Source organism: Cebus imitator, unplaced genomic scaffold (genome assembly GCF_001604975.1).
Source record: "Cebus imitator isolate Cc_AM_T3 unplaced genomic scaffold, Cebus_imitator-1.0 Scaffold129, whole genome shotgun sequence".
NCBI classification, from domain to species: Eukaryota; Metazoa; Chordata; class Mammalia; order Primates; family Cebidae; genus Cebus; species Cebus imitator.
This window is the reverse complement of record NW_016107444.1, coordinates 1,860,907-1,878,632: the sequence shown is the minus strand read 5'-3', so window position 1 is coordinate 1,878,632 and position 17,726 is coordinate 1,860,907. Positions and strand designations below refer to the sequence as shown.

General features: G+C 39.6%; 1 protein-coding gene across 6 annotated transcripts in view; it reads left to right on the top strand.

The window, feature by feature from the left end:
- The window catches only part of GPBP1L1 (GC-rich promoter binding protein 1 like 1), a 65,106-nt gene that overhangs the window by 28,119 nt on the left and 19,261 nt on the right, over positions 1 to 17,726 (top strand). For all 6 annotated transcript variants that reach the window (XM_017540853.2, XM_017540855.2, XM_017540856.2 and 3 more), the window contains 4 exons: positions 1,312 to 2,363; positions 3,401 to 3,515; positions 7,856 to 7,985; positions 8,345 to 8,631. In XM_017540853.2, the coding sequence (XP_017396342.1) occupies positions 3,456 to 3,515; positions 7,856 to 7,985; positions 8,345 to 8,631 (477 nt within the window). In that variant the 5' untranslated portion in view covers positions 1,312 to 2,363; positions 3,401 to 3,455. The remainder of the gene's footprint in view (positions 1 to 1,311; positions 2,364 to 3,400; positions 3,516 to 7,855; positions 7,986 to 8,344; positions 8,632 to 17,726) is intronic.

Below are 17,726 nucleotides of genomic sequence, written 5' to 3'. Positions count from 1 at the left end.
CCTGTAATCCCAGCTACTCAGGAGGCTGAGGCAGGAGAATTGCCAGAACCCAGGAGGCGGAGGTTGCGGTGAGCCGAGATCGCGCCATTGCACTCCAGCCTGGGTAACGAGAGCGAAACTCCATCTCAAAAAAAAAAAAAGAAGTTTATAAAAAGAGCAACAAGTGAATAGTCATTTTGTACCCATCACTCAACTTGAGAAATAATGCATTACAGATACAGTTGAAACTCTCTGGGACCTCTTTTTTTATTTCCCTTCATTTCCCCAGAGATACTTACTATCCTGAATTTGGTATTTCTTATTCCCATGAACTTTAAAACAGTAGTGCAAGTCTTCTGAGTATCTTCCTACAGCCAGCCACTGTGGCTCACACCTGTAATTTTAGCACTTTGCGAGGCCAAAACAGGAGGATTGCTTGAAGCTAGGAATTCAAGACCAGCCTGGGCAACAAAGTGAGACCCTGTGTCTACAAAAAACGTTTTTAAAAATTAGATGGGCATGATGGTGCACACTTGTGGTCCCATGGTTTTTGCTACTCGGGAAACTGAGGTGAGAGGATTGCTTAAGCCTGGGAGTTCAAGGATGCAGTGAACTACGATGAAGTCACTGCACTCCAGCCTAGGTAATAGGGTGAGACCCTGTTTCTTAAATAATAAGTAAATAAATAAATGTATCCCCTGAAAGAATGTTGATAAACTACCAAAGAAATTTTTGTTTCATCTGAGTGCATAACAAGTTAAATTATAAAAGTTTTAAATCTCTAAATTGAGAGCCAGATATATAAAAATATATAGCATATAAATCCATAAAAAATACTGTGACAGATATCTTAATTTAAGGATTCTAGCTGTGGCTAGTCCTAAACAAATAGGTAGTTGGTGACTTTGGTAATATACCAGCAAGCTATATGGCCCTTTGACCACTTATGGCACCCTGTTCCATTTATGAGAGAAAAATCTAAAGTCTGAAAGACCCATTATTTTGCATTTCTGAATACCTTAGATAACTGATTGCAAAAGTGGTTATATAAAAAAGCAAACTCTGTTTAGGTGACTTTTCTGAAATCCCAAAAGATTTATATCCAGGTCATCTTATTGGTATAGGTGGTGAACATAATAAATCCCTAGTATCTAAATTGGACTTAACGGTTTTGGTTCTCAGGACCTTGATTTGATTATTTAACTGTGTCTCATTTTAGCAGCATGCTCGCTCGCTCGCTCTCTCTCTCTCTCTTTCTCTCTCTTTATATATATATATATGTATATATGACATACACATGTGATTTCATGTGTTTTGTTTTTTCATTCGCAGAGTGATAGATTCGTGTGGCCTTTCAAATGATTGTGAAATGGTGGAAATGGATCCAAAATAATATTAATAAGTGACTTCTCTACCAAAGCAGTAGAAGATTCTTCGTATCTCCTTCCAGTGGCTCAATTCAGTTATTGGGAAGGAGCAGAACAAGTGAAACACAGAAAACTGAAGAGAAGAAATCCTCATTTTGGAACTATATTTCTCCTTGACTGTTTCTTAATACCCATCCCACCTGTCTTTCTAATGTTTTAACTTTGCTCTGAATTTATAAATAGTAAAGGCCAAAGAAATAGAATATACATTTAGGAGCTTTATACCAAGAAATTTGCCTTGAAAGCTGCTGTTTGTGGAGAGAAAAGTGTAGCAAGTTCCTGTCTGATATATTTTTATTTCTATTTTTTTTTAGCAAAGACAAGATTTATGTCCCCAGATTTTGAAGGTTAAGGCAAATGTAAATACGTATCTGCATACTATTTTTTAGCAGTGCGTGAGTAAGAATAATGAGATTTGTATTTTAACGACCTTGTCGTGGATGTTTTGGAGTTGACTGTTCAGATCTTTTATAGGTCTTTAATATTATATTTTTATTCTATCACCTTGATGACATTACTTGTCCACACTTGAGCCCATTAGTCTTTCTAGCTATGACCTTGTTATGAACAGTGTTTGCACTCAGTGCAGATATCCATGTCTTACCTAATTAAGCAACATCATAGTGCCGTAACTCAAGGAAGTTGAATGAGGTGAACCATAGGTACAGCTCTTTCCCCTTCCCCCCCTTTTTTAAATGTAACAAATACTTTTTATGTTCCCCTTCCCCCTTCCCCTTTTCCCCTTTCCCCTTTTGAAAACGTGTCAGGAACCAAATAGTTTAAGATGAGCAGTTAAGGGGACTGAGAGATCCACGCAGAACCTGGCTTCTTTGTGCTTCATCATAAGTCGTGCTGCCAGACAGATTACTTAAGCATCCTTTTAAGAAGAAAACCTCGTGGGAGATCCAGCTGGCTGACTTGAGTTTAGAAACAGGACCACAGAGGTTTCACTCTGGGGTAAATATTCTCCATATATCTTATTTTGAAAGAAAACTGTGTATATGCATCATGAAAAACACATACTCCTTTCTGATGTATTTAATTTTGGAGAATATCAGTAGGGTGGTTTGAAGACACCAACAGATTTCAGGAAAACTGATGCTAGTTGGTATTTGAAGAAATTAATATGAACTAAATAGAAAAGCTCTTGAGAGGTTATATCATCCTTCTCTAGGAAGATCTTTTTTCCCCCACCCTGAGGCAGGGTCTCACTCTGTCACCCAGGCTGAAGTGCCATGGTGCAATCTCAGATCACCGCAGCCTCAACCTTCCCAGCTCAGATGATTCTCCCACCTTAGCAACTCCAGAGTAGCTGGGACCACAGGCATGTGCCACCACACCTGGCTTCTTTGTTAGTTTTTGTACAGATGGGAGTTTTGCCACTTTGCCCAGGTTGGTCTTGAACTTCTGAGCTCAAGCGATCTGCCTCGGCCTCCCAGGGTGCTGGGATTACAGGTGTGAGTCACCATGCCCAGCCAGGAAGATGTTTTCTACTGCTTTTGCTAAAAGTTACCTGAGTATTTGAAGCAGATTAATCTCTTTTCATAAGTATCTTTTGTTTTAAATAGATGTTAAATTCTTCAAGTTCTTTGATGTAACAATCAATAATTTGTTAGCTTCCTTCATAAAACCTTCCATATTCGCTGGGTGCAGTGGCTCGCACCTATAATCCCAATACTTTGAGACTTTGTAGCAGGAAAATCACTTGAGGCCAGGAGTTTGAGACCAGCCCGGACACTACAGCAAGACCCTTCCTCTAAAAAATAAATCTTCCAGACTCATGTTACAGTTTTCTTTTGTTTAGAATTTTTGTTTTAACAAAAATTGCTTTTATTTAGAACTTCTCTGAGTTATAAGGCTTAGTAAGTAATCTGTAGAGAGGCTCAGAGGGCAGGTCTTTCTGTAAAGAGGAATCTTAGAATAATTACAGATACCTTTACACATTGGTATCAGGTCCTTGTAAACATAAGTGATTTGAGTTATTTTGTTTTCAGATCCTGGCCATGAGGTTGGATGCCTCACCTTGCTGAAAGGAGACACTGGACCTAAATGGCGCAGCATGATTTTGTTCCTGCTTGGCTAAATTTCTCAACACCACAGTCAGCTAAGGTACTGTTCTCAATTCCTGTAATATCTACTCAAATACCAGAGGGTTTGGGGGTTTTTTTTGGTTGCTTATTTGTTTTGAGACAGGGTCTCCCTCTGTCACCCAGGATGAAGTGCAGTAGTATAATCACAGCTCACTGCAGCTTTGACCTTCTGGGCTCAAGCAGTCCTCCTGACTCAGCCCCCAGAGTAGCTAGGCCTATCGGCTGCACACCACCACGCCCTGCTAATTTTTGTTACCGTTTTGTAGAGATGGAATTTTACCATGTTGGCCAGGCTGATCTTCAGCTTCTAAGCTCAAATGATCTGCCTGCCTGGGCCTCCCAAAGTGCTGGATTACGGGCATGAGCCACTACACTCAGCCCATTCTGGGTGTTTTTTAATATATTCAGCCTCATGTGAGGATTTCAAAAACATTTTCATAGACTTAATAGCTTTCTGTTAGAAAGATGTATAAGTAATTAGGCAGTCCACATGAATGTGTACCTTATTACTACCAAGTATCTCACTATTTTATATATGTTTTTCTTTTTCAGTATCTCACTTTTTTCGTTATATCCTAAGGCTTTTCTCATTACATGACAGTTAAGTCTTGTATTAGCTGCAGCACAGTTTGGAGATTAAACAAACTGCTCACCTACTGTCGAGGTCAAACGGGCAGAAGTAAAAGGGGAATGGTGCTTGGGTAAACAGACCTTTGGAGTGAACGCACATTTGTCTATGGTAATAGATGAAGAGGAGGAAAAGGTAGAGACAGTGCTCATTCAACTACTACATGGATCTCAGATTAAATCCCAGAAAGTGTTTTAGAGGCATTAGCCTACTTAATAGTTTCAGGGAGATATGTGTTGCATTAGGGGGTAAACACAGATGAAATCACCAGTTTATATAGATTAAAGCAGACCTAGTCACACTACACAAAAGAATCAGCCTGAGTTACTGATAGTTTGGGAAGCTAGTAAATTTTAAAATACTTCCCATTTTGTCAATGAATAGAGGAAGAATGAAATCGATAGGTATTCTCAAAAAAAGGCCTATCTTTCATATTTTAAAATGTGGACTTTTGGGAAGGTACTTCCAGTCTCAGCTTTTTGCTTTTTTTGAGACAGAGCCTCTGTCACCCAGGCTGGAGTCAGTCTAGTGGCACGGTCATAGCTCATTGCAGCCTCGAATTTTTTTTTGTAGAGACAGAGTTTTGCCATGTTTCCCAGCTGGTCTTGAACTCCTGGGCTTAAGCGATCTGCCTGCCTTAGTCTCCCAAAGTGTTGGGATTGTAGGAACTAACCACCACACCCGGCTCTAAACTTCGTTTCAAATTGTCTTCATGAAATTTGCGAGATCTCGTAATTGACCTAATCTGACCCAATGCTTGGTGGTAGTGGGCTACATGAAAAGTATACAGATCTATCAGTAAAGAATAATTATTTTAGGGCCGGGCGTGGTGGCTCACACCTGTAATCCCAGCACTTTGGGAGGCCGAGGCGGGTGGATCACGAGGTCAAGAGATCGAGACCATCCTGGTCAACACGGTGAAACCCCATCTCTACTAAAAATACAAAACATTAGCTGAGCATGGTGGCACGTGCCTGTAATCCCAGCGACTCAGGAGGTTGAGGCAGGAGAATTGCCTGAACCCAGGAGGCGGAGGTTGCGGTGAGCCGAGATTGCGCCATTGCACTCCAGCCTGGGTAACAAGAGTGAAACTCCGTCTCAAAAAAAATAAATAAATAAAAATAAAAATAAAAAAATAATTATTTTAGCACAGTGAACTAAGTAAAAAGAATTAGAAGATGTTCTTTCATTTTCAAAACTACAATAAGCAAAGTCCTGTGGGTTTTGGCATAAGGATAGACATGAAAGGAATAGAACAGAATAGAGAGTTCAAAATAGACCTGTACAGGCTGGGCTCAGTGGCTCATGCCTGTAATCCCGGCACTTTGAGAGGCAGGAGGATTGCTTGAAAGCCCAGAGTTTGAGACCAGCTTGGGCACCAAAGTGAGACCTTGTCTCCACAAGAAAAATTTGAAAAAACAGACAAAAAACTAGCCAGGTGTGATGGCGAATAGCTGTCATCTCAGCTGCTTGGGAGGCTAAGGTAGAAGGATTGCTTGAGTCCAGGAGTTTGAGGCTACAGTGAGCTATGATCAGGCCAGTGTACTCCAGCCTGGGTGACAGAGTAAGACTCTATCTCTTTAAAAAAAAAAAAAAGTCTTGTGTATGTATTTTGTTGATTTTTGATTAAAGTACAAAGGTAATTCAGTGAGGAAGTGATAGTGTTGCTTTTTTGTTTCAAGCAGTGCTAGAAGAACTAGCTCCTGTCTGTATGGGGGCAGGGTAAAGAACTTTAGCCTTTACTTCATACACAGAACAATTAACTTAAAATGGAACATAAGTTAAAAACCTAAAACCATAAAACTTTTAAGAGAAAATCTTTTTTAACCCACTGGAATGGGTAAAATACTGGCAAGATATTGATAGTAAGAAAAATAAATGTAAACGTGCCCCGACTTATGGTTTTCCTTGTCAGACATAACCATACTTTTCAAGGCTTTATGGTCTCTATCATTGTAAGGTTTATTGCTGATGTAGAATGAGGAAACTGAGGCAAGTATGAGAAAATGAGAAGCCAATTTATTCAGCTCCCGGGCGAGGTTCTGTGGTCCAGGAGGGGCTAAAGAAGTTGCACCCAGCTGTTTAGGTCATGGGGTTTTATGGGAAGGGAAGACGATTGATTGGCTATTGGGGAAACAAGTAAAGGCAATTTTATTGGCTGTCAGGAAGCAGGAAGTGGCTGAAACTAGTTACTGGTAGGTGGGCGGGACTTTGGGTAAGGGGGTCTTGATTGGCTGTTGAGGAAACAAAGTGAAGGCAATCCTGTTGGCTGTTAAGAAGCAGGAAATGCCTGGAGCTAGTGGTTATGGGTAGGCAGGTGAGACCTTGGGACTTGATTGACTGTTGGAAAAACAAAGTGAAGGCAATCTTACTGGCTATTAAGAAGCAGGAAATGTCTGGAGCTAGTGGTCATGGGTAGGCAGGCGGGACCTTGGGTAAGCGGGCCTTTCTGGGGCATACAGAGCAGACTGCTACCAGGCAGTGTCTGATGGGGCTTCTTTAAAAAATTTTCCTGCAGGGTTTTTTAACAGCGGGCTGAGGGTTGAATGCATAATTTAGTGCTGAATGTGGGCTTGGGTCTGGTATGCGGAGGCGGGTGCAGGGAAGCCATGAGGCAAGGCCAGATAACGAGTTTGGGTGATGACGCAGTTACCAGGCGCGGAAAGAGATGGATGTGTCCGTTTAACCCTCTGCGAGGCAGCCGGCCTTACAATCATTTAAGAATGTTGGAATAAAATTCTTCAAAATAGGAAGGGATATTAGAGTTCATCTATAGTAATGTTTCTCAAACTGCTTCCTTTCAGTTTTGTTACCTCAAAGACTTATTTTTTCTCTCTGACCTCTTTCATTGTGTGTAAATGAGTGAAATGTGTATGATGCCAAAAGTGTAGTATTGTTAGAAGTATTATATTTGGAAATAAATGTTTTATAAAACTATAAAAACTCTAGCAGCTGGGTGCTGTGGTTCACACCTATAATCCCAGAGCTTTGGGAGGCCAAGGCAGGAGGATTGCTTGAGGCCAGGAGTGAGGGATCAGCCTGGTGATACCCCATCTCTACAAAAAATTTTAAAAATTAGCCAGGCTTAGTGGTATGTGCCTGTAGTACTAGCTACTCTGTAGGCTGAGGCAGGAGGATCCTTTAAGCCCAATGGTAAGAAGCTGCAGTGAGCTTTAATTGTGCCACTGCACTCCAGCCTGGGCAACAGTAAGACTCCATCTCTCTCTCTCTCTTAAAAAAAAAAAAAAAAAAAAAAAAAAAAAAACTTTGTGATTATTACTAACCTGCCAGGGTGATATTTCAACCACTGTCTTTGCCCTATTCCAGAAATACTAGGACTGCTTAGAATTATTTAGAATTATTTTTTAGGCAGTCATCTTGATTTCCCTCTCCCATTGCAAGATAAATATTTTTAAGTGTAAAGTTTTGGAGCTTATGCCTATGGATATTTACAAGGTTTCCTCTGCCCTCTTCCATGCAGACAATTGAAGTGGCTAGCTTTTCTCCTCCTCTGGAATAAAGGAAGTGAATTAATGATTAAATATATAACCTAAGACTCCTCTGAATTAACTCAGGCACCTGGGGATACCCTTAGGGTCTATATGCATATTATATGGGTTTCTACCACCATTGTTACTTGTTTTTTGAAAGCCTGATGCAAAGCCTGTTGAGATATTGAAAGGGACTAATAGTTATTTATCCATTTGCCTTTCCATACTTCATCATCCTAGTCACCTACTGCCACCTTTGAAAAACACGGAGAGCACCTACCCAGAGGAGAAGGTAGATTTGGAGTAAGCCGCCGTCGACATAATTCCTCTGATGGTTTTTTTAACAATGGTCCCCTACGAACTGCAGGAGGTGAGCCATGTCCAACTTTCATGACTATGTTTAAGCTACTCATATAGGACAAGCCCAGGCTGAGGGTACATATCTGTAATCTTGAAATAGGATCTTTTCTGAACGTAGCTTTCAGTTGGATTCTAGTAGTCGCTAACCAAATACATTGACTTTCTAGATCTAACTATAATTATGATTCTTGTGAATCATCTATTCAGTTGAACGCATTCAGAAATTTCCTCACAAAGAAAAGATACATTTTGTGATGTTTTTTCTGTAGACTTTTTATTAACAAGGTCCCCGAAGGCCTTTTGGCAATACCGTAAACCAAATCAGAAAGCAAACAATCATTAATGAGTTCCTTTTCTTTATTATTCTAGATTCTTGGCACCAGCCCTCCCTGTTCCGCCATGATTCTGTGGACTCTGGTGTCTCTAAGGGAGCATATGCTGGAATCACAGGGAACCCATCTGGTTGGCATGGCTCTTCCCGAGGTCATGATGGCATGAGCCAACGTAGTGGAGGTGGCACAGGGAACCATCGCCACTGGAATGGCAGCTTCCACTCCCGGAAAGGGTGTGCTTTTCAGGAAAAGCCACCTATGGAGATTAGAGAAGAAAAGAAAGAAGACAAGATGGAAAAGTTGCAGTTTGAAGAGGAAGACTTTGTAAGTATGAATCATTAGATGTGTGGTTATAACCCAACAAATGATGTCTGAAATATGAGACCCTGTTAGTAATGAGAACATTTCAGAAATTACAGAAAAAGTAATTTGTAAGTTGAGGTTTTTATTGTTTTTATAAGAAAGGAGTTGATACATTTGAAAGTGGTGACCAAAACTTCGATGTAGCTTGTAGCAAAGTTTTTATCTTTATGTCTTTGGAATTTAGAAAAATCTTTAATTTCTCTTAAGTCATATAACGTTTAATATTCAACTATAATTATGTTAAAATGTAGTCTTGCATGTAAAATTGTCTTTTTCTAACTACTTAAAACTTTTTTTTTTCTTGATTTTGTTCTCTATCATACAAAATAACTGTAACACAAGATGTTATTGTGTGTTAAATTACATGCCTTTTGGCCTCTAAATCAAAGGTAGCGTTTGTAGAGTATCTTTAAAATTTTTAAATATATTTTATTTAAGAAAAGATTATCAGGCCGGGCTCGGTGGCTCATGGCTGTAATCTCAGCACTTTGAGAAGCTGAGGCGGCTGCATCACCTGAGATCAGGAGTTCAAGACCAGCCTGACCAACATGGTGGAACCTTGTCTCTACTAAAAATACAAAAATTAGCTGGGCGTGGTGGCGAGCACCTGTAATCCCAGCTATTTGGGAGACTGAGGCAGGAGAATTGCTTGAACCCAGGAGGCGGAGGTTGCAGTGGACCAAGATTGCGCCATTGCACTCTTGGGCGACAGGGGGCGACTCCATCTCAAAAAGAAAAGAAAAGATTATCATTTTAACATGTAATCAATAATCTTTAAGTTGGCCAGTCATGGTGGCTCATGCCTATAATCCCAGCACTTTCAGAGACCAAGGCAGGAGAATTGCTTGATGCCAGGAGTTCGAGACCACCCTGGGCAACACAGCGAGACCCTTGTCTCTTTAAAATTTTTTTTAAAAAATAGCCAGGCATGATGGCACATGCCCAGAGTCCCAACCACTAGGGAGGCTGAGTCAGGAGGATTTCTTGAGCCCAGTAGTTTGAGGCTGTAGTGAACTATGATTGCACCACTGCATTCATGCCACCACATCCAGCTAATTTTTTTATTTCTTGTAGAGACCAGATATCACTTTGTTGTCCAGGCCAGTCTTGAACGCCTGACCTCAAGTGATCTTCCCACTTTGGCCTCCCAAAGTGCTAAGATTACAAACATCAGCCAATGCACCCAGCCTTGGTTATTTTTAAGTAGCACATTAATCAGTCACTTCTGTTACAGTCATTACATCGGTTAATAGAGTCACCTAAAGAGGAGTGAAATTTAGGCATTAGCCCCCCTACCATCAAGTCTAGCAAGTGACCTGGAGTTCTTGATTTAAATTGTATGTTAATGTGAATTCCTATTCCCAGGTGACTGTTCTTCAAAACTTTATCCTCAGAAAGGGCAGTGTTGCCCTTACATATTAAATACTTGTCCAGGATGTTGTAAATATCAAGTAGTCTAATATCAAACTGTAATCTTTATTATTTATACAATAAACTTAGAAGCAAATCCAAGAAAGACCAGTGGAAATGATTTGAAAACAATATATGTTGCTCATTACACTTAAGGAACTTGATAAAATTCATCTCAAACTGCAACAAAAGCATTAGCAACAGAGCCAGTGGACATGGGTGGTATGCACCCTTAGTCCCAGCTACTTGGGAAGTGTATGTGGGAGCAAGACACCATCTCTTTTAAAAAGAAAAAAAAAAAGGTACCAGATGCAGTGGTTCACGCCTGTAATCCCAGCTACTTGGTAGGAGGCTGAGGCAGGGGAATTGCTTGAACCCGGGAGGCAGAGTTTGCAGTGAGCCGAGATTGGGCCATTGCACTCCACCTGGACAACACAGCAAAACTCTTACTAAAAAAAAAAAAGGCAACTTTCTTTTAATGCTTTTATTCCATGATCAAATAAACATAATGATTATAACATAATTTGTATCTGAAATGAAATATTTAGAGTATATTTAGTATTATAGCCAGCTCTGCGTATAGAAAACAAATTTATTTGAATCACCAATAGTGTTGTCACGTACTTTGATAAGAAAAAGAGAAGATTGTGGCAAACAAGAAATAGTGTGAAGTAGACATAAGAGTACCTTTTAAACTGGGTAGTATGCTACTGATTAGCATAGTTTGATTAGAAGCTTCATTATCAGTCCTGTGACATTCCCAGTGGGAATGATACATTCTAAAAATATGCACATTTTTACCTTTATATGAACTTTCACACTGTAATTCTTTTATTTATGTAAAATTGTTTAAAGCTTACATGTGTTGAATCATGGGGCTGTAGCTCAGTGGTTCTCAACTAGAGGCAAGTTTGCCCACTAGGGGATATTTGGCATTATCTGGAGACATCTTTGTTGCCATAGCTGGGAATAGTGTTAATAGCATCTAATATGTAGAGATCAGGGATGTTGCCAAACACCGACAATGCACTGGACAGCCCCATAACAGAATTAACCAGAATTAAAATCTCAGTAGTGTCATGGTTAACAAACTAGATCTTTTTTACTGTTGTATAGCAAATATTATATTATGTGAATATACTAGATTTATTTATCCATTTTTCTGTTAATGGAAATTCAGTTTGTAAAAGACCTTGTTTTGGAGGCTAAACTTAAAGGATTAGAACTGCGGTATTGTATTAGAGAAGGAAGAGTCAAAAATAAGATCTCTTCTCCCACTGCTCAAGATGCCGAAAGAAAAGAAGGCCAAGGGGAAGAAGGTGGCTCCAGCCCCTGCTGTCATCAAGAAGCGGAAGGCCAAGAAAGTGGTGAATCCCCTGTTTGAGAAAAGGCCTAAGAATTTTGGCATTGGATAGGGACATCCAGCCCAAAAGGGACCTCACGCACTTTGTTGAAATGGCCTTGCTATAATCAGGTTACAGTGGCTTATATCCTCTATAAGCGGCTGAAAGTGCCTTCTGCAATTATCAGTTCACCCAGGCCCTGCACTGCCAAACAGTCACTCAGCTAGCTGTTTAAGCTGGCCCCCAAGTACAGACCAGACACAAAGCAAGAGAAGAAGCAGAGGCTGTTGGCCCAGGCTGAGAAGAAAGCTGCCAGCAAAGAGGACATTCCCACTAAGAGACCACCTGTCTTTCAAGCAAGAGTCAACACTGTCACCACTTTGGTGGAAAACAAGAAGGCTCAGCTAGTGTTGATTGCGTATAACATGGATCTCATCGAACTGGTTGTCTTCCTGCCTGCCCTGTGTCATAAAATTGGGGTCCGTTACTGCATTATCAAGGGGAAGGCAAGAGTGGGACATCTAGTCCACAGAAAGACCTGCGCCTCTGGTTACCTTCACACAGGTTAATTCAGAAGACAAAGGAGCTTTAGCTAAGCTGGTGGAAGCTATCAGGACCAATTACAATGACAGATATAATGAGATCCACCGTCACTGGGGAGGCAGTGTCATGAGTCCCAAGTCTGTGACTTGCATTGCCAAGCTCGAAAAGGCAAAGGCTAAAGAACTTGCCACCAAATTGGGTTAAATGTACACTGTTGAGCTTAAAAAATAATTAGAGTAATACAAATTTTCCTTAAAAAAAAAAAAAAGATTTCTGTCCAGAGTGACTTGATGAGTAATTTGTAATTAACTTGAATAGAGAAAACAGAAGGAGCAGAATTGGCCAGAGAAGATAACAAATTCTTGACGCCAAAGAGATGGGTTAGATCTAGAGCTGTGCACATGGAAATAGAGGTAATAGTTGAGGTTTGTGGACAGAATAAAATCGCCTAAGAAGAATAAATTGGAAAGAAGGGAAGGTGTAGAGCAGAACCTGTGGAGTAGCAGTAAGGGAGACTGGGAAGTGATTAGCTGAAGAAGGAATGAGTATACCAAGAAAAAGTAGGTAGATAAAATTCACAAATTGAAGATGTTTTGGGCCCTGGTTGTTTGCAGTAGTTTTTCTATATTATTATTTTTTCTATATCATACGTTGTATAATTAGAAAATTATTTTAAAATAGTATCGGCTTACTGTAATTAACATTCCTATATTGTTACCTGGGCAAGTTAAATAGTCCTAATTGTCCCTGAGTTGTTAGAGAATGTATGTGACACACTCAGCACAGACCTTGACAGGTTGTTTTTTTTTTGTTTTGTTTTGTTTTTTACTTTTTTGAAGTATATGTTATAGACAAGAGCACAGATTTTTAAATAGTAGCTGTTATTAAGTATGGGAGAGAGCTTTGAATCTGACAGTTTGGGATGCCCTTTCAAAAGTGAAAAGTTTGGTTGGAAGGGTTAGAGAGTAAGTTGGTGATAAATGGTACACTACTCTGGAGAATAAAGAGCAAGGTGTGAGGGTAGAGTTTTCTAGGATTAGGAGACTTGAATGTGTTTGAAACCTGAGAAATAATAAATTTGTGGAGACAAGGAACTCTTGAGAGGATGCCAGCAGCGTTGGCTACTGCTTTTTCATCTTCCCAAATTCTCCAGTGTAAAAGTAGAGCTCCCTTTAATATTGAGAGTAATATTTAAGTTGTTTACTCTTATCACTTGTATTTATCATTGTATTGGAGGTCCTAACAAGTACAGTAAGTCAAGAAAAATGTATACAGTTTAAAAAGAGGAAATAAAACTTTGTGTTTGCAGGTGACAGGAAAATCCTAAGGACTCTAGAAAACTATATATGAGATTCCAGAACAGCCAGATAATCTATGATGGGAAAGAAAATCCAAATGGTTTTGTGGTTGCCTGTGCACAGTGCGATTGATTGGGAAAGGGTGTGAAAGGAACTTTCTGGTTGATGGAAGTGTTAATAATCTCCGTAGAAGTTGGGAAGATATTAGCATTTTAAAAACTCATAGAATTGAGTATGTTTTATGCATTTTACTGTATGAAAATTTTAATGTTAAGAAAAATATTAAGATTACCCGCAGTGACACAAATATATATAAGCCTCCTGATATGATGGCACTGAGAGGTATGCACCATCACCTCTAACATTCCTTCCAGAAATGCATAGCCTGGATCTAATCATAGGAGATATTAGACAAGCCCAATTGGGGATTCTACAAAAGAATTACAAAATAACTGGCCTGTAGTCTTCAAAAATGTTAAGGCCTTAAAAAAAAAAATAGCTCTAGATTAAAGAACTAGAGAAATGACAACTAAAAGCAACATGTAAACCTAGATTAAATAAATATTGGGTGAGGCAAAAACCATTTTGCAAAAATTTTCTTTTGCTAAAATATTAATGGGACAATCTGAATAAGTGTTACAGATTAATGTTATGTATGTGTTAATAATTACTCTGATTATGTAAAAGATATCCTTTTAAGGAAATACATATTTAAGAGTGGCATCAAGTCCTGCAACTTGCACATGGTTCAGGAAAAAGATAGAATGGGGACGCAAATGTAAAATATTAATACAGATTGAGCACCTGCAGTCTAAAACTTTTTGAGTGTGGATGTCACACACCACAAGTAGAAAATTCCATACCTGCTCATGCGACAGGTCACAGTCAAAACTTTGTTTCATGCACAAAATTATTTAAAATATTGTATAGATTACCTTCGGGCTATGTGTATATGAAACCAATATGAATATCATGTTTAGATTTGGTTCCTATCCTCAGGGTGTCTCACGTATGCAAATATAATGTGCAAATGTTCCAAAATCCAAATTCTGAAACACTTGTGGTCCTGAACGTAAGGGATACTTCAACTTTTATGACAGTCTAGATGAAGGTTGTACGGGAATTCTTGGTACTATTTTTGCCACTGTTTTGTAAGTCTGAAATTATTTTATGTTATTATTATTTTTTTTTGAGACGGAATCTCGTTCTTGTCTCCCAGGCTGGAGTGCAATGGCGTGATCTCGACTTGCTGCAAACTCTGCCTTCCAGGTTTAAGGCGTTCTCCTGACGCAGTCTCCCAAGTAGCTAGGATTATAGGCATGTGCCACCACACCCAGCTAATTTTTGTATTTTTAGTAGAGACAGGGTTTTGCCATGTTGGTCAGTCTGGTCTTGAACTCCTGACCTCAGGTGTTCAACCCGTCTCAGCCTCCCAAAGTGCTGATATTAGAGGCAAGAGCCACTGCACTCAGCCCTGAAATTATTTTAAAGTAAAGTTAAAAATAAGACAAAGCAAGTAGAGTTGAAGAACCAGAAAAATCCACAGATACCATCTACATCAAAGCAAAATAAAATTTCTCCACAAACCCCTTAAGTAGATAAGGACAAACCACCAAAAAGGCTTGGGTAGTACTAGCATTTGTGCAGAGGGAACTGAAGGGAAGCAGCAGGACACCTGACAGCATAAAGAATGCCAGCAGAGCCAACCGTTTTTCTGGAAAGCTTGGAGGGCATATTTGAGAATAGCAGCAGTTAATTGGGAGTGGTTTTCTCTAACGAAATAACTGGTAAATACAGGGGCTCTGGGATAAGGTATGAAGGATCTGACTGGACCAGTCAAAAGTTCAAACCACACAGTAGTTTGAATAGAGAAAATTAATACAGGGAATTATTAACTATAGCAGGATTGGAGTAATGAAGGATTGGCTAGTAAGAAGTAAGAAGTAGTTTAAAGAAAATAGAAATAGCATACAGGTGCAGTTTGGCAGCTCACACCTGTAATCCCAGCAAATTAGCTGGGTGTGATGCATACCTGGTAGTACCAGCTACTTGGGGCTGTGGTGGGTGGATTGCTTGAGTCTGGGAGGTTGTAACTGCAGTGAGCCCAGATGGCATCACTGTACCCCACCCTACGTGACAGAGTGAGATCCTGTCTCAAAAAAAAAAAAGGAAAAAAACCCCACACATGTAAGGAGCAGCCACTACCCTTAGGGCTAAGATGGAGTGTCCAAGAATGAGTCCCTCTTTCCCTACCACCACTCCAGGGCTGAGATTCAGACCTGGTGAGAAAGGGCTCAGTTGTGGCTCACTGAATGGCAGAGTAATTGCTGATGTGCTTCTCTGGGGAAGCGCGCTCATAAGAGGTGTCACTCTGCTACAAAACTCAGGTGAGGTGCTGAGGGAAGCTACCGGTCTCTGAGCTCACTTGTACGTCAGAACCTGGCTTTGAGGAACTGGGTGCTTCAGGAACCTGTTGAAAATGCACATGAGAACAGAAAGTAAAAATCTCTCCATTGTTCTCCACTGGCAGAAGTTAACATGCCAGCTGTCAAAGGAAATTTTTAAAACGTCCAGACACATTTATGCAGAACCAGCAGACACTTTGGGAGTTCAAGGTGGGTGGATCAGCCGAGGTCAGGAGTTTGAGACCAACCTGAACAATATGGTGAAACCCCGTCTCTACTAAAAACAAAAATTAGCTGGGCATGGTGGCACATTCCCGTAGTCCCAGCTACTCGAAAGACTGAGGCAGGAAAAATGGCTTAAAACTGGGAGGTGGAGATTGCAGTAAGTCATGGTCACGCCGTTGCACTCCAGCCTGCGCAACAAGAGCAAAATTACGTAAAACTAAAAGAAATCATAATCTGGAAAAATTCAAAACAGTGGGCTAGAACTCTAGAAAGAAGTAATAAAATATTTCAGGAAAATAAAGACTAAACAAGAAAGAATAAAGATAATAAATACTAATAGTTTTCAAGAATTAGAAGACAGAAAAGGAAAAAATTTTAAGAAATATATAGATAAGTTAAAACTGGGGAAAAAATTAGTTTAGCAAAGACTAATATGGATATATAATAGGATCCTCCCGCTTCCCCACCCCGCCCCACAGCAAACCAGAACAAAGGAATAGCTTAAATACTGAAAATTATAATTCAAGAAAATTTTTCTGAAATACATTTAGATTTGAATCTATAAATTGAAAGGACAGCCAGGATGAGTAAGACGTACTCTTAGAAAATACTAGACTTGAACAAAAAAAAGATGTCCTTTGACCATTCAGACATAAAGACTGAGTTGTTAAGAGACAGAAAACCAGATAGATAGACTGGGACAGCAAAGATTTATAACAAGTAAATGGAGTAACAATTATGATATTCAAAGAAAATGTGAGCCAAAGATTTTGTGCTTTATCAAGCTAATCTTCAGTTATAAAGATCACAGACAAACATCAATGTGTAAGTACTTGGAATATTGCTCTTTCTGCCCTGCCACAATGGTGTGAGTGAGCGTCCTGCCTGATGCTCTCAAGAGTATCACCAATGTTAAAAAGAGGCAAATGCCAGGTTCTTAATTAGGCCATGCTCCAAAGTCATGGTCCAACTTCTAGCTGTGATGATGAAGCATGGTTACATTGGCGCATTTGAAATCATTGATTATATAGCTGGGAAAATTGTGAACTTTGCAGGCGGGCTAAACAAGTACAGAGCCCCAGCTTTGATGTGCAACTCACAAGATCTATAAAAATGGCAGAATTATCTGCTTCTCTCACACCAGTTTGACTTCATCGTATTGACAATCTCAGCTGGTATTGGGGACCATGAAGAAGCAAGGAAACACACAGGAGGGAAAATCCTTGGATTTTATTTCTAGGGATGCAGCACATATTTACAAATAAAATGCCTCAAAAAAAAAAAAATTGGAATATTGTTCCCATGGCATTTCCTGAGAAATACTAGAGAATAGGCTTCTGACAAACTAACCAGAAAGACGATAACAAAAGGAATGGTGGTAAATATTAAATGTATGGCTAATTGCAGAACTAAGATGAAATGAGGGTTAAAAGAGTTAGCGTGTGATAGTTACGTGATCTGACAATCTGGATATAGTATAACTTTTTAAAAGTGGAAAGATGGGGAGAACATGTCCAAAAAAATAAACATTTTGGTATCTGGTGAAATACGTTGCTATTCTGAAACTTGTACATAATATGGGATAAAGCAACTAGATAATGATATTCTGTCCTTTGTATGCCTGAGAATCAGGATTCTGTGTAGAAGGAAATAAAAATATAAAATTGATGTTCCATAAAAACCACAAGAGTTCTCAGTTTGAATTGGAAATATCAATAATAGGTTATGAGGTGTTAGCTTTGGGGAGAAAAATACATACTTCTAGGCGGTTCTGTCCACTGAAAAGGCATAAAAACAATGAATAACCCCATAGCAATGAGTGGCACTACTGC